Source organism: Vicugna pacos, chromosome 5 (genome assembly GCF_048564905.1).
Source record: "Vicugna pacos chromosome 5, VicPac4, whole genome shotgun sequence".
Lineage (NCBI taxonomy): Eukaryota > Metazoa > Chordata > Mammalia > Artiodactyla > Camelidae > Vicugna > Vicugna pacos.
In genome coordinates, this window is record NC_132991.1 from 88705212 (window position 1) to 88733203 (window position 27992).

The following is a 27992-nucleotide window of genomic DNA, read 5'->3' on the forward strand; positions in this document are numbered from 1 at the left end:
TGATGTAGTAAACAATTGGATTTAATGTTGCATAGATTTTTTTAAAGATTCATTTGTATACCAAGAATTCTAGATTTGCACATATCTTTATTCCTAGTATGTCTGTCCCAAGTAGAAGAGTTTCCAATATCCACGGGATCTATAAAGCAAGGAGACAAAAAACAATAATCTGTACACTGAAAAATGGTAAATCTTGACATTTCACACAATTCACAGTCAGGATTAAAATGTGTTGGTTATCACTTCTCTCTCTCTCTCTCTCTCTCTCTCTCTCTCTCCCTCCCCTCTTTCTAAAGAAAACAGACAGCTATGGGACTGAGTTCTAGAAATCAAGGATGATAATTCTAGCTCTTCCTTGGCATGATGAGCCAAGAAGTGGGGAGAACCTTAAACATTTATGGGCTTTGGCTTCCTCACATATAAAATAAGACATCTCATGATTGCTGTAAAGTTAAAATAAGACTTTTTTTTTTGGCAGACTCCTTTGATAAATCACCACATACTTAATGTTATTGAGAAAGTAGAAATTAGCTTAGTCTAAGAAAGCAAAACTCTACCCTGCCATTCATGAGAGTGGAATAACAGATACAGTGAAAACCAATTGCAAAAAATAATAGGAAACAGTACTTCTCCTAAGAACTTGCTACAGCTGTTAAATTATCACAATAATCCTTCTTTGAATGACTTCCGCTTTCTTACTCACTGAGGAACTTTGTTGTCAAAATTCTCACACTGTCAAAAAACTTGCTGTTTGAACTGATATCATCAAGAATAAAAGTTAGAGGGTTTGAGTTATTTTGATAAAGAGATAGGTTATTGATTTCCAATCCAGCTGCAAATTGGGATTTCTGAATACAATAGTGAACATTTCCTTAATTTTGTAGTTTCCTCGTAACAGAACCCTGAGTCCATTTCACAATCCAGACCTGATCCTGACCTCTTTACACAGAGTTCTGGCTTACTTTGAACCTATCAGACCACTGCTTCCTGTAAATTTTATTTAAACTCCCAAAGAGTTTAAGTAAGTTTTAAGTTTCATTAAACTCTCCCAAAACCTACAACAACTGTATCTATATCTTGGTTTGGCAAAGTGTCCCATAGGTCAGTCTTCTTGTGTGTGTCCCACTGTCTTGTAACCAGCCAATAAATCTCACTGCTGGACCACAAGCTTGTTCACCCCTGGTAAACTTAAACTGATTGAAAAAGGACAACTCTCTGGAGGACATCCATCAAAACCTAAAAGCTGATTTTGCCACTAGTTGATTTGAATCCTTTCTATTTGAACGTTATGAGACAGCAGGATTTCTGAGCTTTCTCAGGTTTTTGACCAAATGATAACAATATTATTTACCCAAGAAAGGACTACTTAGCCTTCTGTGCTCCATAAAAGATAAGGAAGTGGATAAGAATGGGTGAAAATTACTGTATGAATTCAAGACTGAAGTAATTAGGCATGACAACAGGTAACTAAAGAGATCTCATTTTATGAGCATATTTCTACCACATCAAAATAGGAGCACTTCTTTTCAGTCAATAGTGCTCATACTGTTAAATATGAATTTATAATGATTTTATGTCTCTCTGTTCATGTAGTAAAGGAAATGCAGAGAACGGAATTTTAGTATCACCAATTCATTTTCATGTGTTTGGTACTCAGAATGAAAAAGGAAAAAGTAGTTCTGAATTCAGACTCCTGGAATCCTAAAACCCAAGACTTGTTTGCCTTGCTTGACCCAGTTTTTGGTGGTGAGCTAGAAGCTCCCTGGTTCTCTTTTCCAACATTTGTTTTCAAATTGTTGTCACTGATATTCTCAGAATAAATGAATAAATTTCCTTATTAATTGCAGTGCATGTGAACCACCAACTCAGAATTCAAGGAACATAGGCTTACAAAGTTAGCCAGAAAAGGCATGCTGACTGAAACAAGTTCCCTAAATTAGAGGCCAAACTGGGTGATGTCTACAAGGCAATAAAACCATAATCTTTGTCTTCATGGTTTCTGTGTCTCACCTCCACTTTTTCTTGCTTGGTATTTCTACCCTCTGTCTGCCTCTTCTCTTCCAATTGCTGTCACCCTTATCTCAAAGGTTGCACCCCTCCATTACTAAAGATCTCTTCTTGTGGCTTTGACCGTATCTCTAGAGCCTCCTGCCCCTACCTCCTCCCTTCTAAAGGTCGTCTACACTGATCTCTCTCACTTGCCAATCTGACAGTCACACACATTATTTGCCTATTCCTGTGTCAATTTTTGGCAAGTAGGATAAAAATTATCTCCCTGCCAAGCCTCCACCACCCTGGAGAAGTCTGGATCTCATCTATTTAGGTAAAGCTGGGCCCGCTCTTACAACTCATTATTGGGGTTTTTTCTAAACTTGTTCTTATGTTCTCCACTCAGGGCATCTTCCTCCATTGAGTTCATCCTTGCCTCCAAGGCAGGGCTAGGATGAGGCAAGCAAGAGGCCTAAGTCATCAAATTGAAGAGACACTTACTCTCAGGTTCACGCAGTGAATGTCTCTTTAAAATCTATACCCAAGGCCTCACCCTCCTTGCCTCCCTCAAGCCGTAAAAAGCAGTCAGAGGCTGGGTTCCCATGTACAGACTTTCCTCCCTCCACCTAGTAACCTAATCAGGTAACCGGTAGTTTAAAATATGGGATTTAATCATAATTACCTTGTCTACCATTTAGCGAAAGGCTGTGAAACTCTCCTGATCTCTCTTTTTCATTCCAAGAGCTTTGGGTTCAGTGGGCACTGAAAAGAAAAAAAGAAAGGAGAGACCAGAGTCAAGGGCCAGGAAATAGACTAAGGTGTGGTCATAGTGAGCTCTGAGGATGAAAACTTCCTTGTGAAGAAACACACCTGCTCCCAGAACCCCAAGGAAAACCAATCAAGCTCTGCTCTGCCTCTTTCCATCTTGTTAGACCTCATTCTCTTCCGCTCTGCTTCTCAATTTTTTACCAGGATCCAATCTCTAGGTATTGGTGCTTCTATCCTAGGAAGACATACCTGCATCTGGGTCTCCACTGGCTTCTCCAGTCGCTTCATGTTTCTGTCTCTTTCTTCCCTCCAGCGATGCTCTCCAACTCAGTCCTTGTATCTCTATTTCCCTTCCCAGATCTCTTCCTCTACATGTCCCCACCTATATGTCAGGCTCCAATCACATTCTCTTTGTCTGAGATTTTCTCCACTCAACCCACAGAAACTAGAAGATGCACTAAAAATAGTCATATCAGTGTCTCCTGACAGTGGAAAGAAGGGAATGGGAAGTGACAGCTTAATAGATATAAGGTTTCCTTTTCAGGAGATCAAGATGTTTTGGAACCAGATAGAGGTGATAGTTGCATAACACTGTGAATGTGCTAAATGTGACTAAATTGTACACTTAAAATAGTTATCTTTATGCTATGTGAATTTTACTTCCATTTAAAAGAAAGAATGCAGGCAGTGCGTTCAGAATGCCTGGATCCATTTGACCCCAGGCCAACTAATTACATGATCTCTCTAGAGCTGTTTTCTTATCTGCAAAATGGGCATATAAGTGATAATACCCTCCAATGGCAGCCATGAGCCTAAATCCACAGCTGCCAGAATAAACGTTCATTCAAGGGAGCTGTAGATAATGTGGTTGTTTTTTATTATGTCCTTTGTCTCTTTCTCCCTGTCCCTCATTTGCCCTCCTTCTTCCTCTCCTTCTCAAATACCCACATCCTCTTCTCCATGTCTCCTCCACTTCCTCTCTTCTCTGTGATTTCCTTTCTCCTTGAATAATCCACTCTTCAACAACATCCCTCACATTTAAATCAGTCCCTTCTTTTGCCATCATCAATGGTCTCTCTTGATGTTGACCTTGGGCCCATAGTCCTTAGCCCTTCACACATTTATGCTGAAGGTCTCCTATGGAAACTTATAATTCACATTTACATTCTTATTCCACTTTCTAGGTTATTGGGCAGAAAGTCTCTCATTGCCATCTCTTGCTAACATGTTGGGTTCTACATGGAATTGGGTCATTTTGGAATTGATACAAAGTGACACTTAACTACCTGGCCCTTGATCTTCAGATTTTCTTCTTCCAGAATCATGGTTTCCCTTCTAGAGCTCAGTTCCTTTGTCTCCTTTTTCTCTTAGTAACCAAAAAAATAAGTTTGTATCCCATCATAATTACCTTGTTCAGAGCTGGGCAATTTCAATGTCTCTCTATCACTTTCCTGTGAAAAATATGTGTCTTGGATCACTGAACAGAGGGAAAAATTCATTAGAGTCTGTAAGCAAGTAAGTGCTCAGGGACATCACTTCATAATTACACATCTGGACCACCCACAAACCCATGTCCTGCAGTGGGGGACTTCTGGCCCCTGGATCACTCCAAATCTCAGTGGCTCCTGACTTGGTATTGCTTGTGCCTTTCCCTGGGACAGCAAAGAAAAAAAAAACCCACTGAAAAAGAGGTGATGAGCCTCCTGATTTTTAAGGATGGTGGAGCAGAGGAAAGGTCATAAACAGTAATTCATTACTCAACAAGATGATCAGAGAGGAGTGAAAGCTTATCTCAGTATAAATTCTATAATGGAATGTCTCTGTGAAGTGTACAAACCTTAGGGAAGAAACAGGGATTTTCTCTGCAGAAGGGCTAGGATCCTAAAGAGATCCATGAGTGTAAGAGAAAGCCCAAGAACTTTAAAGACGGGACTAGATGAGAGGAAAGTTGGGCTGAACTGGGTCAGGGAGGATGAGCACTTTCAAAAGAGACAACCAGAAGGCAGGGAAGGAGCTAGACACCTCCCACGGGTGACCCAGACCCCATCAGCACAGGAAGAACATTCTGAAGCTGCAGGCAGGGAGTGGGATTACAGCACTACAGGACGTCCCCATGACCCCCATACCAGGAAACCTGGAGGCTGCCAACAAGGAAAGGTCAGAAGACCAGCCCAGGGCGCCTGCTTATAGATGACCTAGCAAATGTAAGAGGAAGAAAATAAACCAGGAAGCCTAAGGGCTGAGTCCCTGCCAAAAGTTGAGAGAAGAGACACCATGGGAGGCAACGGAGCCCAGGCTGTCCCAGGACTGATGGCAGAAGCATCTCCTAGGACAATGCCTGCCAGGAGCAAGAATGGACAGGACTGTTGGACCGCAGGGGCTTTGTCTTCCCCAAGGCACAGCTTCAAATCCCAGAAAAATCAGGTGGAAGAGATGAAGAGAACAAAGGGCCCAAAGCTCAGAGAAGGAAGCCTGTGTGCAGGTGTTCCAGCAAGTGGTTGGGGGCTTCTGTGAATGGGATGAAGGTGGGGACTGAGCAAGTGGAGTGATGCCATGCCATGGACCACAGTCCCCAGCCTCTTGGCTTTAGTCACCCACCCACAGCTCCCATGGACAGCGGGGTCCCGGGGGTGGTGGCAGAGACCTCTCCCAGGGGCAGGTGGGTGACAGCAAATGTAGGTGGGAGTCACAGGAGCACCAGAACCAGGAGCCCCGGAAACTAACACTTGTGCTGTGGACCCTGGGCCCAGGGAGGGGGGGTTCCTGCAATCGGTGAAGAGGACCAGAGCCCCTGGGATGTGGACAGTAAAGGTAACTGCTATTCCCTCTGCTCCTATGACCTGGGGACATCCTGGTACAAATATATTGACAATGTATGTGAATTATATATCAATAAATATTTTAAAAATTGGTGACTTAAAATGTGTGCCCAGATGTTTGATTTTTGATTTACTCTATTCCTGTCTCTAACTCACGTATCAATATAGAAATTAGATTCTTCTAATTTTAATCAATTTACTATTTTCACAAATCAATACACTCCATACTTGTTTGGGATCTGCAGATACTAACTACTATACATAAAACAGAAAAACAACAAGGTCTTACTGTTCAGCACAGAGAACTATTTTCAGTATCTTATAATAACCTTTAATGATAAAGAATATGAAAATAAACATATGTGTGTGTACAACTGAATCAAAATGCTGTACACCAGGAACTAACACATTGTAAATCAACTATACTTCAATTTTTTCTTAAGTAACCAATATAAAATGACTGAAAAAAAAAACTCCATACTTTATATTAGCTTCTTTTGATTTTTTTTCCCCTTGCTTAAGAAACTGGTGTTACTTCCCTGTTACTATAAAAATTATACTCCAGTTCCTCAGTTTAGGATGTCAGAAACTGCACAGTCTGCCTCTAACCATCATATGCAGAATCAGCTCAGCTTTGCTTGAATCCCTTCCTCACGCCCACACCTTTCCACATGCTGGCCCTCCTTCTGGGCTGATGGGCTATTGTGACTTCTTCATTCTTTATTTGGAGAGTTAAATTTTTTGCCTTTGATAAAGTTTTCTGTGGAAATTAAAGACAGCCTGGTTGCCTCTGAAGAATGTCACCGCTCACAGTTACTTACATCACACTGCTTAGCACGGGGCCTAGGATGGGGGAGCATCTCATGAATAGCTGCTAAATGAGTGACTTAGTGAATGAATGAATGAAATGAATGACCTAGACCCCAGAAGGGAAAAGAGAGAATTGATTACCATTTTCAAAGCTTCTATGAATTGGAATTAAGTCAGGATACTCCTTCAGATGGACCCTGCTGAACAGGGCTCGTAGAAGTGATTTATCAAACGTCTTCTCAAGGTGACAGAGAATATGATATATCACTTTCCCTACAGGAACCAAGTTTCTACAGGCTTCTTGAGAATCCTTTTAAAAGGTGCAATGGAAAAAATATAAAATAATAGTTTCAGAGTTAAAGAGACATCTAGAAAGGAACTGCACAGAGCACTAATTCTACTTGCTCAATGTAGATAGACTAGTATTTTTCATGCAATATTTTAGAACTTCTTAAATACTTGATCAGCTGCTTAAAATAACCCTTCCTCTTGACTTTTTGAATTTTCATCCTGCCTAGGCTGTTTCAAGAATGAAGCTTATAGCAATTCTGTGGATTTCCCAGCAACCACTGCCTACCCTCCAGGTGTGAGAAGCCCTGAAAGGGCTCCAGGATGTAGGGAGATGGTCCTGCCCCTGCCACGAGGAGCACACAGGGACCTGCACAATCACGCAGTGCAGAGATGGTTTCCTTCTCTGTTTCCCCAGGAGGGTCCACTGATCTAATTTACTGGAATTCCAAGACTCCAGAACCACCTAACAAAGTTTAAACACTCTGGAGGAGACAAAAAAAAGGCAGAAATTTGATTTATACTAGCACAAATTCCCTGGGGATTTCATTTACCATAAATGGGTATTATAATGAAATACTGCCCCAATTTTATTATTTTAATTTAGTTTAATTTTGTTATGTTGTATAAATTGCTATACATCTTGCAAAGCATATGTTGCAATCCAGCCATATCACCATTACCACCCATCCCCACTCCAACATGTGTCACAGAAGAGAAGGGCTTTGATTGGAATAGAAGTGATATGTGCTTTCTCTGTCACCCTTGAGCTTACAGGGTGATTAACTAATTTAAAAGGGTCTCCCCAAGAAAAGCATAAAAGGACTCTCAGCCAGTTAGTGATACATTAAATTTTGAATTTAGGATGTCAAATACAAATCAGCATGGGGATGGGTTACCATGGGGAAATATAATAAACTTTACTCACACTATAGATTTTTTCAGTGATGAAGGAGCTATCTCTGAGGCTCTCAAGGAAGGGAAATGGCTTTGTTATTGCACTTGTTATCTCCACCTTATTTTCCTTAAAGTGATTCAAAAGGATCTCATGGAAAATCTCCTTCTTCTGAACTGGAAGCATCCTAAGGAAAAAAAATACAATGAGAAAATAAATACCAAGATTTCAAGATGCTCTTCTCACTCCCTACCCACCCCACCAAAAAAATACAAAAAAGGAAAAAAGAAAAAAGCAAACAAATGAAAACCTAGGCCCAGATGACATCATTTGTGAATTCTTCAAAATATACACTTAAGGAAGAATGTTAACAATCTTACACAAACTCTTTCAGTGAATAAAGAAATAAGAAACCTAGCTTGCTCTAGGAGGAAGGCAGAATCCCAATACAAAAACCTGACAGACATTACAAAGATGAAACATGCAAGTCAATGTCTCTATGGACATAGATGGAAAAACTACAGAACATTATCAAATCAAATCCAGCAACAGATAAAGAGAATAAAACAGGACAGCAGCATGTAAAACAATGAAGCTAGAACACTCCCTTACACCATATACAAAAATCAACTCAAAATGGATTAAAGACTTAAACATAAGACAAGATACAATAAAACTCCTAGAAGAAAACATAGGCAAAACATTATCTGACATACATTTCAAAAATTTTCTCCTACAAGAAATGAAAGCAAGAATAAACAAATGGGACCTAATGAAACTTACAAGCTTCTGCACAGCAAAGGAAACCAGAAGTAAAACAAGAAGAAGACCTACGGAATGGGAGAAAATTTTTGCAAGTGAAACCAACAAAGGCTTGATCCCCAGAATATATAAGCAGCTCACACGACTCAATAAGGAAAAAATAAACAACCCAATCCAAAAATGGGCAGAAGACCTAAACAAGCAATTCTCCAAGGAAGACATACAAATGGTCAAAAAGTACATGAAAAAATGCTCAATATCACTAATTATCAGAGAAATGCAAATCAAAACTACAATGAGGTATCACCTCACACCAGTCAGAATGGCCGTCATTCAAAAATCCAAAAATGACAAATGCTGGAGAGGCTGTGGAGAAAGGGGAACCCTCCTACACTGCTGGTGGGAATGCAGTTTGGTGCAGCCACTATGGAAAACAGTATGGAGATTCCTCAAAAGACTAGGAATAGACTTACCATATGACCCAGGAATCCCACTCCTGGGCTTATATCCAGAAGGAAATCTACTTCAGGATGACACCTGCACCCCAATGTTCATAGCAGCACTATTTACAATAGCCAAAACATGGAAACAACCTAAATGTCCATCAACAGGGGACTGGATAAAGAAGAGGTGGTATATTTATACAATGGAATACTACTCAGCCATAAAAACCGACAACATAATGCCATTTGCAGCAACATGGATGCTCCTGGAGAATGTCATTCTAAGTGAAGTAAGCCAGAAAGAGAAAGAAAAATACCATATGAGATCGCTCATATGTGGAATCTAAAAAACAAAAACAAACAAACAAACAAAAACAAAGCGTATATACAGGACAGAAATAGACTCACAGACAGAGAATACAGACTTGTGGTTACCAGGAGGGTGGAGGGTGGGAAGGGATAGACTGGGATTTCAAAATTGTAGAATAGATAAACAAGATTATACTGTATAGCACAGGGAAATATACACAAAATGTTATGATAACTCACAGAAAAAAATGAGACAATGAGTGTGTATATGTCCATGAATGACTGAAAAATTGTGCTGAACACTGGAATTTGACACAACATTGTAAAATGATTATAAATCAATAAAAAATGTTAAAAAAGAGAGAATAAAACATAATGACAAGTAGAATTTATTCTAAGAATGACAAAATAAAGGAGAAACCATATAATAATCTCAACAGATCCAGAAAATGCACTTGATAAAATTCAATATCTTCATTTTTCTAACTCTCAGAAAACTAAGAGTATAAAGTAACTTCATTAATTAAAAAAAAACTATTCTTGACTTCCAGGCAAGATGGCGGAGTAGAAGGACACTTGTAAGTCACCCTCTCCCACAAATACACCAAGACCCACATCTACAGACCCACTCAGCCAACCAGAGCACCTGCGGAACTCCAACAGATCATCGCCCTCTTCAAAAGATAAAGACGCCAAAAAATCTGGTAGGAGAAAAGGAAAAAAGAAAGAACAAAAGGCAAAGCAGCGCGGGACGGGTCCCGCAGGGAGGAAGCGGCAAAGGAGGACTGGCGCTTGCTCGCTGGGTCTCCCCTCTCCAATTGAGAGGCCAGCGGGACGGAGGGGGAGCCTCCAAGGCTCGGATCTGTACAGAGCAGCCCTTGTCTGACAGAACTAAGTTAAACGGGCACAGAGCGTCCCTCCGACACCCAGCCTGAGACGCGGGCCGGCAGCGGCGGGCAGGGCCAGGCTGCACAAGCCAGGCGGAGGACGGGGGCGGCTGCACGGAGGCAGCTCCCGGGGACTGCAAGGGGCTGGGCGCCGGGGCTGTGGGTGTACAGGACAGAACAACCTGGGCCCTCCATAAAACAGCAAGGTTGATGTGCTCTCGAGGGAAGGGTGCATACCCCATCTCTGAAAACCGCGGAAACTTTTCAGGGGAAGAGGGGCGGGGCCCAGGCAGAGCCGCCATATTCTCCGGCGCTTAGCACCCAGGCGGGGGCAGAGGCGAAACCTGCGTCCGCACCGAAGGGCTTAGCAGCCTCAAGGGCCAGACTGAGACGGGCCTACAGCCTGGGGCAGATAGGATCCTTCCATCCTGGAACCCCAGAGAACTTGCTCCACAAACAAGCAGCTGAGTCTTGGCTGAGAGCAGGGACAAGGATGCCCCTCGGTCTTCCCCGAGCCCACCCACGGAGCGCGACCAGGGCGGAGCGCGCAGCCGCACAGAGCAGCGGAGCTACCGCGGCGCAGGCAGGGGGAGAGCGGCCCCCCGCCTGTCGGGCAGGAACACAACCCCTGACCGAGGTGCTGGGAAGGGGCACGACCCGCCCTCCTGCCTGGCCAGTCTGCAACATCTGACTGCGGCATCCGGAGGGGCAGTGACCCGCCCGCCCGCAGCAGAGGAGAGCTGCATCTGACCCCGTGTTAGGAGGAGGCGCGATCTGCTTGCCGACAGGTGCTGGGAGCAGCACAGAAGAGGGCGCCAACGGAGGGCCTCTGAAAACAAGCTGAGCTTCCAAAACAGGACGAAGACAGAAGGACATCACATTAAAAGCACACACACTCCAGGAGAACACCGACAACCCCCTTTTTTTTTTGTTTGTTTTTTTTGTTTTTGTTTTGTTTTTTTTAATCTGTTTTTACCTGTTCTATTTTCAATTACTCTCTTAATTTTTACTTCTTAATTCATTTCTATTTCTCTTGGGTTTTGATGTCCTGTTATTGATTAGACACAGGCTTCAAACACATATATTCATCTCCCCACCCCCCCTTTTTTTTTAAAGGTTTTAAAAGGACGTCTCCACCCGATTAATACTCTGCTTCAACCCGCTCTTCTATTATTCATTATACATTGTTTTCAAACCCTCTTTCTCCCTTCTTTTAAAAATCTTTCTCTCTCTCTCTTATTTTTTTCTTTTTTTTCCTAAGTTCTATTCCTAAATAGGCATTAGATAGATAAAATCCTTAAGATCCAAAATAGACAACTGATACTCCATAAACCACAGTGCCAGAGAGGTATGAGCAAGATGAAGAAGCAGAGAAACCTTTCCCAATTAAAAGAACAAGAGGAATCCCCTGAAAGAAAGCTCAATGAAATAGACATCGATAGCCTACTAGATCAAGATTTCAAAAAAGGAGTGATCAAATTGCTGAAGGAATTAAAAGAGATAATGCTTAGAGAAATAAAATATGTCAAAAATGAAATTGAAGCTATAAAGAAGAGCCAAGCAAAATGGGAAAACTCATTGACAGAGATGAGGAATGATCTAACAGCTGTGCAAAGCCGACTAGTTAATGCAGAGGAACGAATTAGTGATCTAGAAGACAGGGCAACAGAAAGCACCCATTCAGAAGAACTACAAGATAAGCAAATAAAAAATAATGATAATAGCATAAGGGACCTATGGGATAATATAAAGCGTCCCAATCTTCGCATAATAGGGGTCCCAGAAGGGGAAGAAGGATCAAAGGGAATTGAAAAGGTTTTTGAAGAAATCATGACTGAAAACTTCCCAAACTTAAAGAAGGAATCAGATATACAAGTACAGGAAGCTCAGAGGGTCCCAAACAGGAAGAACCCAAATAGACCCACACCAAGACATATCATAATCAAGATGGCCAGAGTCAAGGATAAAGAAATGATTCTAAAGGCAGCAAGAGAAAAGCAAAGAGTGAACTACAAAGGAACCCCCATAAGGCTCTCAGCTGATTTCTCTACACAAACACTACAGGCCAGAAGGGAGTGGCAAGATATATTCAAAGCCCTGAATGAAAAAAAGATGCAGCCTAGGATACTTTATCCAGCAAGGCTATCCTTTAGGATAGAAGGAGAAATAAAGAGTTTCACAGACAAAAAAAAAAAGCTGCAGGAGTTTAGCAACACTAAACCCATGCTAAAAGAAATATTGAAAGGGCTATTCTAAATAGAAAAGCAGCAGGATGCTACAGAAATGAGAAACGTACAACTGGAAAGGTGATAACTCATGAATTACAAATAAAGAAAACACGAAATTATAAAAGAAGACATACAAATCACTGAGAGTGGGAGAGGGAGGCAGGGAAATATAGAATTTTTTTTTCTTTCTTTTTTAAAATTTTTTTAACAGTAGGATGGGTTTGAGATCATGTTATTATCAGTTTATTAAAAACGGGTATAGGTTAATAGATTTACAAAAAAGGGTAACCACAAGTCAAAAATTTACAAGGGAGTCACAAAAATTAAATAAAATCCATGATAATACAAAGGAAAATTACCAAACCACAAAAGGAAGAAGAAAGGAACAAAGAGGATATACGAATTCAACTGCAAAGATAAGTTCAAAATGGCAATAAACACACATCTATCATTAATTACTGTAAATGTTAATGGACTAAATGCTCCAGTCAAAAGACATAGAGTGGCAGAGTGGATAATAAAGCAAGAACCTTCAATATGCTGCATACAAGAGACCCACTTTAGGGAGAAGGACACATATAGATTGAGAGTGAAAAGATGGAAAAGGATATTCCATGCAAATGGAAAAGCCAAAAAAGCAGGTGTTGCAGTACTGATTTCAGACAAAATAGACTTTAAAACAAAGGCCATAAAGAAAGATAAAGAAGGACATTTTATAATGATTAAAGGAGTGATACAAGATGAAGATATTACACTCATTAATATATATGCACCCAATATAGGAGCACCTAAGTATATACAAGAATTACTAACAGAGATAAAGGGGGACATTGATGGGAATACAATCATAGTTGGAGATTTTAACACTGCATTAACATCACTAGACAGATCTTCCAGACAGAAAATAAACAAGGCAACAGAGAAATTAAATACTACAATAGAAAAACTAGATTTGGTGGATATTTTCAGAGCTTTACATCCCCAAAAAATAGAATATACATTCTTTTCAAGTGCACATGGAACATTTTCTAGGATCGATCATGTACTTGGACACAAAAGAAACCTCAACAAATTTAAGAAGATAGAAATTATCTCAAGCATCTTTACTGACCACAATGCCATGAAACTGGAAATCAACAACAGAGAAACAAAGGAGAAAAAAAGAAAAGCATGGAGATTAAACAATATGTTATTGAAAAAACAATGGATCAATGAGGAAATCAAAGCTGAAATTAAAAAATACCTTGAGACAAATGATAATGAAAGCACAACCACTCAAAACCTATGGGACACAGCAAAGGCAGTGCCAAGAGGGAAGTTGATAGAGATACAGGCCTTCCTCAAAAAAGAAGAACAATCTCAAATAAACAAGTTAACCCACCACCTGAATCAATTAGAAAAAGAAGAACAAAAAGCCCCAAAAAGCAGCAGAAGGAAGGAAATAATAAAGATCAGAGAGGAATTAAATACAATAGAGATTAACAAGACCATAGAAAAAATCAACCAAACCAAAAGCTGGTTTTTTGAAAAAGTAAATAAAATCGACAAACCTCTGGCCAAACTCACAAAGAAGAAAAAAGAGAGAGCACAAATTAGCAAAATAAGAAAGGAAAATGGAGAAATTACAACAAACAAAATAGAAATACAGAATATCATACGAGAATATTATGAAAAACTATATGGAACCAAACTGGATAACCTAGAGGAGATGGACAAGTTTCTGGAAACATACTGTCCACCAAAACTGAATCAAGAAGAAACTGAACACTTGAACAATCCGATCACTAGAAAGGAAATAGAAATAAAATTAAAAACCTCCCTACAAATAAAAGTCCAGGACCGGATGGCTTCACCGGGGAATTCTACCAAACATACAAAGAAGAACTCATACCAGTCCTTCTCAAACTCTTCCAGACGATTGAAAAGGAGGGAATACTCCCAAACTCATTCTATGAAGCCACCATCACCCTGATACCAAAACCAGGCAAAGACACTACAAAAAAAGAGAATTATAGGCCAATATCACTGATGAACATAGACGCCAAAATCCTCACCAAAATTTTAGCAAATAGAATCCAACAACACATAAAAAAGATTATACATCATGACCAAGTGGGGTTCATCCCAGGGACACAAGGCTGGTTCAACATACGCAAATCAATCAATGTAATGCATCACATCAACAAGAGGAAGGACAAAAACCACATGATCATCTCAATCGATGCAGAAAAAGCATTTGATAAAATTCAACACCCATTTATGATAAAAACTCTCGCCAAAGTGGGTATAGAGGGAACATTCTCAACATAATAAAAGCTATATATGACAAACCTATAGCCAGCATAGTTCTCAACGGTGAAAAACTCAAAAGCTTCCCACTAAAATCTGGGACAAGACAAGGATGCCCACTATCACCACTCCTATTCAATATAGTCCTGGAAGTCCTAGCCACAGCAATCAGGCAAGAGAAAGAAATAAAAGGGATCCAAATTGGAAAAGAAGAGGTAAAAGTGTCATTATATGCTGACGACATGTTACTATATATAGAAAACCCTAAAAGGTCCACAAAAAAGCTACTAGAGCTGATCGAAGAATTCAGCAAGGTAGCAGGTTACAAAATTAATGTTCAAAAATCAGTTGCCTTTCTTTACACTAACGATAAATCAACATAAAAAGAAAGTAAAGAAACAATCCCCTTTAAAATAGCACCCAAAGTAATAAAATATCTGGGAATAAACCTAACAAAGGAGGCGAAAGAATTATACACAGAAAACTATAAACCATTGATGAAGGAAATTAAAGAAGACTTTAAAAAATGGAAAGATATTCCATGCTCTTGGATTGGAAGAATCAATATTGTTAAAATGGTCACACTGCCCAAGGCAATCTACAGATTTAATGCAATCCCTATCCAATTACCCAGGACATATTTCACAGAACTAGAACAAATCATAATAAAATTGATATGGAACCATCAAAGACCTAGAATTGCTAAAGCATTACTGAAGAGAAAGAAAGAGGCTGGAGGAATAACTCTCCCAGACTTCAGACAATACTAAGAGCTACAGTCATCAAGACAGCATGGTATTGGTACCAAAACAGACATATAGACCAATGGAACAGAATAGAGAGCCCAGAAATGAACCCACAAACTTTTGGTCAACTCATCTTCGACAAAGGAGGCAAGAATATACAATGGAATAAAGACAGTCTCTTCAGCAAATGGTGTTGGGAAAACTGGACAGCAGCATGTAAAACAATGAAGCTAGAACACTCCCTTACACCATATACAAAAATCAACTCAAAATGGATTAAAGACTTAAACATAAGACAAGATACAATAAACCTCCAAGAGGAAAACATAGGCAAAACATTATCTGACATACATTTCAAAAATTTTCTCCTAGAAGAAATAAAAGCAAGAATAAACAAATGGGACCTAATTAAACTTACAAGCTTCTGCACAGCAAAGGAAACCAGAAATAAAACAAGAAGAAAACCTACGGAATGGGAGAAAATTTTTGCAAGTGAAACCAACAAAGGCTTGATCTCCAGAATATATAAGCAGCTCACACGACTCAATAAGGAAAAAATAAACAACCCAATCCAAAAATGGGCAGAAGACCTAAACAAGCAATTCTCCAAGGAAGACATACAAATGGTCAAAAAGTACATGAAAAAATGCTCAATATCACTAATTATCAGAGAAATGCAAATCAAAACTACAATGAGGTATCACCTCACACCAGTCAGAATGGCCGTCATTCAAAAATCCAAAAATGACAAATGCTGGAGAGGCTGTGGAGAAAGGGGAACCCTCCTACACTGCTGGTGGGAATGCAGTTTGGTGCAGCCACTATGGAAAACAGTATGGAGATTCCTCAAAAGACTAGGAATAGACTTACCATATGACCCAGGAATCCCACTCCTGGGCTTATATCCAGAAGGAAATCTACTTCAGGATGACACCTGCACCCCAATGTTCATAGCAGCACTATTTACAATAGCCAAAACATGGAAACAACCTAAATGTCCATCAACAGGGGACTGGATAAAGAAGAGGTGGTATATTTATACAATGGAATACTACTCAGCCATAAAAACCGACAACATAATGCCATTTGCAGCAACATGGATGCTCCTGGAGAATGTCATTCTAAGTGAAGTAAGCCAGAAAGAGAAAGAAAAATACCATATGAGATCGCTCATATATGGAATCTAAAAAACAAAAACAAACAAAAACAAAGCATAAATACAGGACAGAAATAGACTCATGGACAGAGAATACAGACTTGTGGTTACCGGGGGGGGGGGGGGGGGTAGAGGGTGGGAAGGGATAGAATGGGATTTCAAAATTGTAGAATAGATAAACAAGATTACACTGTATAGCACAGGGAAATATACACAAAATGTTATGATAAATCACAGAGAAAAAAATGTAAAAAAAAAAAAGAATAGTGAGAGACTAAAAAAAAAAAAAAGTAAAAAAAACACTATTCTTAGCATCTTACTTACAGGAGAAATAATAAGTACTTTCCCATTCAATCTGAGAACAAGACAAAGATGTCCATGGTCACCATTTCTATTTACATTTACTGGAGATCGTAGCCCATGCAATAAGGTGAGGAAAACAAATTTAAAGAATAAACCTAACAAGAAAGAACACTACACTGAAAATCACAAACATTTGCTGAATTTAATGAAACTCTAGGTATTTAATCAAGATAAATAAAAACTTATGCTCACAAAAAGGCTTGTACAGGAATGTTCATAGCAGCTTTATTCATGATGCCACAAACAGGAAACAACCCAAATATTCATCAGTGGGTGAACTGATTAAAAAAATTGTGGTACGTTCATACAACGGAAACTACTCAGCAGTTCAGGGAAATGCAGTACTGACACGCAAAAGACTGGAGAGAGCTCTGTATTATAAATGCAGATTTATAAATTATAATGCGCTGCCTTATAAACTGGGGAAAATGTTCTTAGAGTTTCTGAAAGTAAGCAAAGAGGAACAGAGAGATCTCTAGGCCACTGAGGCCAGAGGCAGGAGCCAAGTTAGTAAAAAATAACCAACCTTTTAAAGGTAGTGTGGCACTTGCAAATACACCCCCAGAATTTTTGACACTCCTCCCATAGAGAGGGAAGTCTGTTCCGTTTTCCTGAACCTGGGGTCTGTGAACTGCCTGACTAAGTGGAAGATGGCAGTACTGACATTGTGCTGGTTTCCAGGCCCAGGCCATGAGATTCTGGCCAGCACCAGCCAGCCAGGCATGCAGTGCATGCACTGTATTGTAGGTAGATTTGGAGCCATATTGGAAGCAGATCCTCTAGCCTCAGTTCGGTTACACCAGTGATGCCACAATGAGCAGAAGCTAGCCATCCCCACTGAGCGCTTACTGAAATTGCAGGTGAATGCACAAAGTAAGTGATTTTTTTGTTTGTTTTAAGTCACTACATTTTGGGGTAATTTGTTTCACAACAGTGTAACTAGAACAGATTTTCAAGGGAGCTGCTGTTGTAACAAGAATATAAAACATGTGGCATTGACTTGGGAACAAGCAGTGAATGAAAACCTGAAGGTCCCCAAGGAACTGTCAGTGGAGCTTACAGGAAAAAATATTAGAGGAAGCTGGAGGGAAAGAGACCCTGGCTATGCAGTGATGGAAAATGTCATAAAACTCTCATCTGCAGTAACGTGAGACATAGGAAATAGCCCTAACAAACTCAGTGATCTGGTTAAGTAGATTTCTAGGCAAAGTATTCAGGAAATCAAGAATGCTCCTCATGGGATGCGCCAAGAGGACGGGATCCAAGATCATCTAGATCTTAAAGAACAAGGTGAACACCGCTAACATCCAGCTACATTTATGTTCCTAGACAATGATTTTTTCATTCATACTCCACCAGCATTCAACAAAGGGCTTAAAGTGACTTTGTAAAATACTTTAAATACATAAGTAAAAGTTAAATATAAACTGAAGCAGAAAGAAAATGAGAGCGGGGACATGAAGTAAAACAACAGGGTATCAGAGATCTAGGTGGGACCATGGCTCTGATGCGGCAGTCCATAGACCCCACGTTGAGAAACATTGCACTCTTTTCATCTTCGGGCTATTTAAGTTTGTAATCGCTAGACAATCAATGTTGACTGTCTCAGCTTCTATTTGTCTTTGTCTTTGGAACCATCTCTGGGTTCAAACAGTGAAAGTGAAGCTTGCCTCAACCGCCACTTCTCCTCGTTTGATGGAACCACATGCCTCCAGTGAAAGAGGGCTGACTATGATGGTGAGTTGCAAGGAACTGATTGTTGTTTCAACCCCAGTAATGCAGTGCATTTATTAGCAGAAAGATTAAAAAGAATGAGGATCCTAGGGGAAGGGTATAGCTCAAGTGGTAGAGCACATGCTCAACATGCAAGAGGTCCCCGGTTCAATCCCCTGTACCTCCTCCAAGTGGAAATCAATGAAGAAACCTAATTTCCTCCTCCTCAGAAAACAAGAATGAGGATCCTTAAGCTATAGGGGATAAAACAGATTCTTGGTCAAGGTAGAAGAAATATCAGGAGAATTAACACAAACCTAAATGCTTAGGAGATTAAAAGATCCACATTGAGAGTACTCAGCTCAAAGAAAGAGGACATTCTGATTGGCTCCTCCAAACTCCTCTGCCCTAGATGACCCATCCAAGCCAGCTGTGGGTCTAATAAGGCAGCACGTCACCCAGTTGCTGCTGGTCTTATGATGAGGTTACCAACAGACTTAGATCAAGATGAATCATCAACCTTAGGTTAATGAAGAGGCATGAGAGCAGAAAAAATGGAAAGTACCCAAGTGCCTAATGACATCATTGGGCCATTAAATCTGCCAACCCTGAGTCCTGTGTTCTGCTAGACTTTTTGTTATTAAAGAGAATATACCTTCTCATTTGGGGGAGAGATCAAGATGGCAGAGTAAGAAGACATGGAGCTCACCTCCCCCATGAACACATCAAAAACACATGTGGATCAATCCTCACGGAAAACAAACTGAAGACTGGGAGAAAGACTCTTTCTTACACAGCAAAGGCTGTATAAAAGAGCCACGCAGAAACGGGTAGGAAGGGAAGAGAAGTGATCAGGTCGATACCAGCACCCCTGGAAGGGGCACAGAAGAGGAGGAGGTTACACAGGCTCAGCTCTGTGGGGAGTGAGCAGTTCGATCCATAAACTGAGTGTCCCACTCCTGGGGTCCGGCACCAAGAATACAAGTTAGCTGGTTTGACAGCCAGTGGGACTGACACTGGGGCTATAAGAAACCTGGACCTTGCTCTTGAAGAGTGCACGTGTTTGTATACTCCCGAACAAGGTGGAGGAAGCAGACTGACACTGCCTGGGACTCTGGCTGCTTTACCACGACTGCCCCGGCACATGCCCTAGTCTGGCCCAAGCACTTGTCTGGCCCTGGCTGCTCTGTGGCGCAGCTCCGCACTGGGACAAGGGCTGCCACAGCCAAGGGCAGTACACAGTTGTAGGGGACGAAGCCTGCTTGGACCTGGCACTGCACTGAACGAGGTGAGGGAGTCACTGCTGGCGCCTACAAAGGCACCAGATCAAAAGTAGTCTGGAACTCTGACTGCTGCGGGGACTGCCAAAACCCCCCTGACCTATGCCAAGTGCCCAGCCCAGCCTCTCTCTCTCCAGCACTGCTCCGTCTGGGGCGAGGGTGCCAGCGCTGGGAGGGAGGAGAACACAAACTTAGAGGGAATGATGCCGGCACAGACACAAACCCTCAGAACTTCTGCTCCAGCAACGTAGAACCTACCCCTGCCCCTAGTAGGATGGTGTTGGCCGCTGAGAAGGGGAGAAGCCCTGGTTCACAACTGACCCTGGCTCTAGCCCCACCATCTCCAGCCCCACCTCCTACCAAGGTGACAGCTGCCAGGACACCCTGGGAAAAGATGTGGCTTATGCTCATGTCAGATCCAGCTCTCCCACCAAAGCCCCTGGGCACAAGCAGACTGTACAGGGCCATTCCCACAGCAGGACACCCAGTCAAGACTGGGATAGGTAAATATTTCACCTAAATCATAAGAGACCAAGAAAGTTAAGCACAATGAGAAGACAGGGGAATTTGTTCCAAATGAAAGGACAAGACAAAACCCCTGAAAAAACAACTAATGAAACAGAAATAAATAATTTACCAGATAAAGAGTTGAAAGCATTAGCAATAAAAGTGCTAAGTAAATTAAGGAAAAGAATAGAGGAATACGGTATGAATTTCAATGAGGAACTAGAAAATGTAAAAAAGAATCAGTCAGAACTGAGGAATACAATAACTGAAATGAAAAACACACAAGAAGGTATGAATAGCAAACTAAGTGACAAAGAAGAGTGCATATGTGACCTAGAAGACAGAACAAGGGAACTCATCCAATCAGGACAGCAAAGAGAAAACCAAATTTTTAAAAATGAGAACGGTTATATGTGGAATCATTAAAAAATAAAACGAATGAATGAATATAACAAAACAGAAACAGACTCACAGATACAGAGAACAAACTAGTGGTTACCAGTCAAGAGAGGACAAGGCGGAGGGACAGGGTAAGGATACGGAATTCAGAGGTACAAACTACTGGGGATAAAGCAAATAAGCTACAGGGGTATATTGTACAGCACAGAAAATCCATCAGTACTCTATCATAACTTCAAATGAAGTATAATCTATTATAATATTGAATCACTATGGTGTACACCTGAAATTAATATAATATTGTAAATCAGCTAGTCTTCAATAAAATTTTTTATATATTGAACATATATGTAAATATATATATATTTATATATAGCTTCTCTTTTTTAGGCCAATTTGAGTCAAGGTATTTGTTAACTTACAGCAGAAAGTATACGAGCTTTAAAAATCCTCAGAATTCAGTATGTGAAGAAAAAAGGCATTGGAAAAAAATCTTAAAGATCAGTTTAAGAACTAGGTTTTTGTGTAGTGGTCAAGACTTGACAAGTCGGCGGGGAAAGATGCTCTGATCCCAGAAACAGCATGAGACCCACATAGAGAAGGCAAGGGCAGAACTAACCCAAGAAGCAGGCTGAACTTTGAAAGATCCTGCTGGAACAGCTTGAAAGACATGTGATACAAGAGACCTTTCCATGGCTACAGGGAAAGTATTGACATGTAACATTTCTGTTCTCACAGAAACAGCTCAGATTATTCGAGGTCTGAAACACTCAGAAGAGGAGAATTTGAAGCTGGGGGAAAGCATGGGCCAGCAGGCAAGTTGGTCCTTCCTGGACTGCTGAGGTAAGTTTCACCCAGTTTCGCCAAGTACAGCTTCAGTTCAGGATTTTGTATTGAGGGGTTAGTTTGAGCTGAGACCAGGGGTTTATTACCCAGAGAAGTAGAATTCCTGGGCCTGCAGAATTCAAAGCCAAGAGGCAGCAGCAGCAGCGGTGGTCACTGTGGTTGAAAAATGAAAAGACTGGGTTTCCTCCTGTGGGTGAGAACTGGAAGGAAAGAGCAGAAGCCAGGTTACCTCGGGTGGGGCCATTCATTCCCGGCTCCAGATAATCTCCTTCCAGGAGGGAGGACACTAGTCAGCATGACACCCCTGGTCCCTCCCTCCCCCCTCCTGTCTATGACAGATAGGCTCTTAGACATTTTGGAGAAGGAGCCCAGGCTATGAGGCGGGTCTCTTTCTGCCTATCTCTCTGGAGCCAGCCTGGCAGCAGAGAGAAGGCCTCTAGTTGGATGCCCCAGGTATAGGCGTTGCAGCCTTGCCTGGCCGGAGCAGTTCCTTAATCGTGGTGCCCAGGACAAAGAAACCCATCATTGTCACGCAGCTAAGCCATGTCCCCCAGTCCAGTTTTGATTAGTAATAAAGCTGATGTTACGATCTCCAGCTACTGACTTCTCATCTCTCCCTTAAGTGAGTCTGAAATTAAATGCATAAAAGGTGTTATTGTGGGCCCCCCTCAAATCCCCACAAAAACCGAAGGAGATACATAGTTATAGTCTTTGCTGGGAGAGGTGCCAGTTATACATGAAGCTGCCTCCCTAGACAGGTCCCACACGGACGCACCACTGATGTCCCAGAGTATAGGGCTCAAAGGGCAAACGGAAACCAAGAGGTTTTAAATATTCAAGGTGGACACTACAGGGGAGAAGGAAGCCACAAGAAGCCTTGGGAACACGAGATGGTGTCACTAAAAATTTACAAAATTTGCAAGAGGGTAGATGCCACTCTCTGAAAGAGGAAGCCATTCAAATAGGTAGATTTCCCCCTGAATTTGGAAAACATAAGGCTACAATTGACCTTCAGATGGAAACTATCCCGAATTTAAATTAAGTTCCACAGGGTGGAGGGTACAGCTCAGTGGTAGAGTACCTGCTTAGCATGCATGAGGTCCTGTGTTCAATCCCTAGTACCTCCATTAAATAAATAAATAAACCTAAATACCTCCCCACCAAAATCAAAATAAATAACATTAAGTTCTACAGTGGATTCTGGATATTGACCAATGATTTTTCTTCCTTCTGCGGTTTGATCTGTCTGTTCCCCACACTCCAGTGAAGAAGCCTTTGCAAGAGTCTATGGCCATTGGTGTCCTGGGATCAGGGGATTGTCACAGATTATATATTGTTAGGTTGGCTTCAGATTTGCTTGCTTTTTTTTAATTTTGTGGGTTGTAACCCGACTTGTGATATTCTTATTAGTTTTGGCAATCTTCTTGCCTCTTGGACTTAGGAAAACATAAGAGAGCAAGGGTTTGCTGGAACTTGGTTGGTGTGCTAAAAGAGCCACATCTCCCAAGAGGCACAGGCTGCAGCAGCCAGAGCAGTGAGAATCTGGACCTCACCCCATCCTCCGCAGCAATGTCTGAGTAGAATAAGGACATTAACCAGGGGGATTTGGGGGTTATAATTTCTTTGGGAGTTTAACCTACAAAGAAGGGGAGATTTCATTTCAGTCCATTAATTTTACTATGGGGCTTAACAATGGGAGGGGACATCAGGGACGATGACAAAGTGGGAGGTGCCAGGAATCTGTCTCTCCACTTTGACAATGACTGTACTAGCAGAAACTGTCTGAAGTCATTGTTTTGGAAATCTGGAGTCAATCTGAATGTTTGCAGCTCGCAGGAGAAAGCTTGACTGGTAAAGTGTGGCTAATTTTAGCCAATTTTACCCTTAGTGCTATAGTGGCTACCTACCCCTCATCCCTCCCAGCCCAGTGGCAGCAGCTGTGCCCACATTTCTGGCGTGCTTGCTGGAGCCAGGGTGGACAATAAGGAATTGGCCCTCTAAATATTAGGGTTCTGTGTTCTGATTGCAGATCACTGCTTTTCACTGCTAAGGTGCAGGCATAGAGAAAGACAGTCATGGTTGCAACTCCCACTGGCTGAAGTGGTTTCCTGGGGATATGAAGGAGTTGCACCTGCTTTTTGTGTGTTCATTTGTTTGTTGTTTCCTTTTCTCCCCTTTTGGAAGCCAGACATTTAAGATTAGGACATTCAAAAGCAGCAACATACATAAGGGGATTTAGAAAGCCACTGCACACACCCAGGGACAGACATAGGCTCAGAAAACACCTGAAAAGACCATAAGCTTTCTTCTTAGGCTGATCCCCAGCACAGAGCTATTTTTCAACAATTAAAAAAAAATTAAGAAAGCAATTCCATCCCCAAACCATCTAAAATAAGTGAGTACTTTAGAATAAATCTAACCAAGGAAGTGAAGGATTTGTATCCTGAAAATTACAAAAAGTGCTGAAAGAAATTAAAGAAGGCCTAAATAAATGTAAAGACAGCCCATGTTCATGGATTGGAAGACTTAACATTGCTAAGATGTCAGTACTACCCAAAGCAGTCTACAAATTGATCACAACTCCTATTAAAATTCCAACAGCCTTTTTCACAGAAATGGAAAAACTGATCCTCAAATTTACATAGAATTTCAAGGGACCCTGAATAGCCAAAACAATCTTAAAAAGGAAGAATGAATTTGGAAGACTCACATTTCCCAACTTTGAAACATAGTACAAAGCTACAGTAATTAAAACAGTATAGTACTGGCATAAGGGCAGACATACGGATCAATAAAATAGAACAGAGAAACCAGAAGTGAATCCTTATATATGTGATCAATCGATTCTCAACAAGTGTGCCAAGACTATTCAATGAGGAAGCACAGTCTTTTCAACAAATGATTCTGGGAAAACTGGATATCCACACACAAACGAATGAAATTTGACCCATGACTTTTTCCATACATAAGAATTAACTCAAAATAGATCAAAGGCCTAACAATAGGAGACAAAACTATAAAATTCTTAGAAGAAAACATTGGGGAAAATCTTCATGATGCATGAAATCTTCATGAAAACTGGATTTGGCAATGATTTTGTGGCTATGACACCAAACGCATAGGCAGCAGAATAAAAAATAGATAAATTGGACTTCATCAAAACTGAGAACTTCTGTGCCTCAAATGACAGTATCAAGAAAGTGAAAAGACAACCTATAGAATGGAAGACAATATTTGCAAACCACATATCTGATAAGGGATTCATACTCAGAATATGTAAAGAATTCCTGAAGCTCCACAATAGCAAAAAAAAAAAATGCCAACAACTCAATTCAAAAATGGGCAAAGTATCAATAGACAATTGGCTTTAGAAGATGTGACATATATATACACAATGGAATATTACTCAGCCATAGAAAAAAACGAAATATTTCCATTTGCAGCAACAAGGATGGACTTAGAGATCATTATACTAAGTGAAGTAAGTCAGACAGAGAAAGACAAATATAATATGATATGACACATCTGTGGAATCTAAAAACTAATGCAGATGAATCTATATACAAAACAGAAACAGACTCACAGACATAGAAAACAAACTTACGGTCAAGGGAAAGGGATGGGCAGAGAGGGATAAATTAGGAGTATGCGATGAACAGATACAAACTACTATACCTAAAATAGATAAGCAACAATGATTTACTGTATAACACAGGGAACAATATTCAATATATTGAAGAACTATATTCAATATACAGTAGACAAGGATTTGCTGTTTAACAGGGAACTATATTCAATAACCTATAATAGAAAATAATTTGAATACATATATATATAAAACTGAATCACTTTGCTGTTATACCTGAAACCAACACAATATTGTAAATCAACTATAATTCATTTTTTTAAAAATGAGCAAAGGACTTGAGTAGACGTTTCTCCAAAGAGGATATACAAATGGCCAAAAAGCACATGACAAGATGCCCAACATCATAAGTCATTATGGAAACGCAAATCAAAATCACAATGAGATATCACTTCATATTTACTAAGATGGCTATGATAAAAATAATTTTAAAACACACATACACAGAAAATAACAAGTATTAGTGATGATGTAGGGAAATTGGAACCCTCGTGCATTGCTGGTACAGCCACTGTGGAAGACAGCTGGGCAGCTCTTCAAAAAGTTAAACATAAATATCTTACTACCATACAACCTAGCAATCCCACTCCTAGGTGTATACCCAAAAGAAAACAGGGAATTAAACGGGTATTTGTACACCAATGTTTACAGCAGCATTAGTCACAATAGCCAAAAAGTGGAAATAACCCAAGTGTCCATCAACAGATGAGTGGATAAACAAAATGTGGTGTGCACATACAATAGAATCTTACCCAGCTATAAAAAAGAATAAGAATTTTAATATATGCCACTATATAGATGGACCTTGAAAACATGCTAAGTGAAATAAGCCAGACACAGGACAAACATATGGTTCTAATTATATGAAGAACCGAAAATAAACAAATTCATAGAAACAAGAAGCGGATGTAGGTTACAGGAGCTGGGCGGGAGGAGTTATTGTTTAATGGGCACATAATTTATGTTGAGGGTGACAAAAAAGGTTTGGAAATAGATAGCGATGATGGTTACACAACATTGTGAATGTATTTAATATCACTAAATTATCCACTAACAAATGGTTTAAATGATAAACATTGCTATATACATTTTACCACAATTTTAAAAATAAAAATCATATTATTGGAATCTGGATGTTAATTATTCCAACTGAGTTGTCACTTGGTGCTTTCTGGAAAGCCAGGACACTAGAGCTGAGCGTATTCTGGGACAGAAAAGTAAATGGGGGCGTGGGGGAGGGAGAGGGCAAATTCTCAGCCTAGGAAAGAGTGAGAACTTACAGGTCACTAATGTCATGACAAATATCAGAACCATCTCAGAGCCGCATCTGAGTTTCTAAATCCGCTGGCTTCCACTATCTGCAGACAAGCAGTGGCGGAAAGCATTGGCCGTCGGCTTGAAGCAAGCCTTGGGGGGTCTGCTCCTCTCCTTCCTAAATGCCGCCACACCTTGGGGTGACTAGGTGTGGCCAGTTGAACTTCATGGTTTAACAGGAAACAAAAGTGAAGAAACTCAGGCAGAGGAGGGATTCCTGTCCCTGGCACCTCGTTCGTCCCCAAAGGAAGGAATCCTGATCTGATGCGGTCCCTGCAAGAGTCCCAGGAGGAGCCACTGAAGCGGCGCTTGGGGAATAAGGGGTCCGGCACCGGCGGTTTGCTCCCAGCAAACACCGGCTGGGAGCCGGGCGGGGGCCTCCCCGCCAGCCCCGGCTTCGCTCTCCTGCGTGCGCGCCGCCCGAGCGCGCTTACCGGAAGGCAGCTGCCGGCACAACCTCAGCCGGCGCGGAGCCAGCCGCGCGCTCTCCCAGAGCGCCCTCCCCCTTGCAGGGCAGACGTCAGCCAAGACTTCCCACCAAAGCAATGCACCTTATCAAACACGCTTTCCACCCGGCTGGTAAACAGCCGCTGCCCTGAGCCCCTTCAAGGGCTTCCCTCCGCCCTCTGCAGCCCTGGGCACCCGTCCTCTCCCTAACCCACCCGGCAACCCCGCCCCGCAAGACCTCCCCCGTCAGCGACCTGATGTCGGGGTCTTCCAGGAACCTGCTGCAGTCTTCGGCCGGCGTCCGCTTTCGTCAGGAGCGCACAGCAGAATGAAAGGAAAGACCCTACGACCGGGCTTGTTTTTTAATTCTAATTTTAGCAGGTGAAATTTTACTTTAAATTTGCATTTACCCTCCTTTCTCTCGGCACCTCTTTCCTCTCTCCAGAACCCCTAGGAAGTCGACACTGCCCTCTGGTGGCTGAATGTTGCTATTGCACAATCCCCTTCAGAAATGTCTTGAACTTTTCCGTCTCCTGATTCATCCTGTAGTCTATCTTAGAAAAGTAGAACTCATTTCTTAACCCTCTAACCAAATAGCTCAAAATCAAGGTTAGAAGTGACATTATTTCCTTCTAAATAAAAGTGAGTGAAATAGTATGAGGGATTAGTGCATGAAATGATTTTCCTGTTGGGCAGTTCATACGCCTGTAAGCAGATGTATGACCTGGACAGAGAAGTCTTAGTTCAAATTATGAGGATGCCCTGTGTTTTTGACTCTTTTCCATCCCCTTTCTGAGCTGTCCATCTTCCTACGTCCCCGAGACCTTCATTGGGCTTAGAAGCCCCCAAAGACAAAGCATCCCTGTCCTCTGGATTCCCCCCCAACCCCCGGCTGGGAATGCTCTGAGGTGAGCTCCCCTCAGAGGACTTGTGCAGTGAACCAGGGCATCTGAAGCTGCAGAGCAGTGAGAAGGCGCCTGGATGCTCATCTGGCCAGCCTCCACCTCAGCACACAGCCTGTGGACTTCCACCGACTTGCCCTACAGATTTTCTACTCTGCAAGCGGAGTCTCAACAGTGGCTTGAACA

At 41.3% G+C, this 27992-nt stretch overlaps 1 protein-coding gene across 4 annotated transcripts; it reads right to left on the reverse strand.

The window, feature by feature from the left end:
* Positions 1–7: 7 nt before the first annotated feature.
* LOC107033876 (nuclear body protein SP140-like protein) lies at positions 8–27992 on the reverse strand. Of its 4 annotated transcripts, XM_072961832.1 has the most exons (7): positions 27159–27992; positions 21584–21697; positions 7603–7756; positions 6528–6696; positions 4166–4234; positions 2672–2751; positions 10–139 (listed from the first exon to the last, which is right to left on the reverse strand). In XM_072961832.1, exons 3-6 carry the CDS (start codon positions 7753–7755, stop codon positions 2684–2686), a joined length of 459 nt encoding a protein of 152 aa, XP_072817933.1. In that variant the 5' UTR covers position 7756; positions 21584–21697; positions 27159–27992; the 3' UTR covers positions 10–139; positions 2672–2683. The 4 variants fall into 4 exon arrangements, 3 of the variants coding, with proteins under 3 accessions (XP_072817933.1, XP_072817932.1, XP_072817931.1); XM_072961831.1 differs by lacking the exon at positions 21584–21697 and having other exon boundaries at positions 27159–27986; XM_072961830.1 differs by lacking the exons at positions 21584–21697; positions 27159–27992 and adding an exon at positions 10208–12920.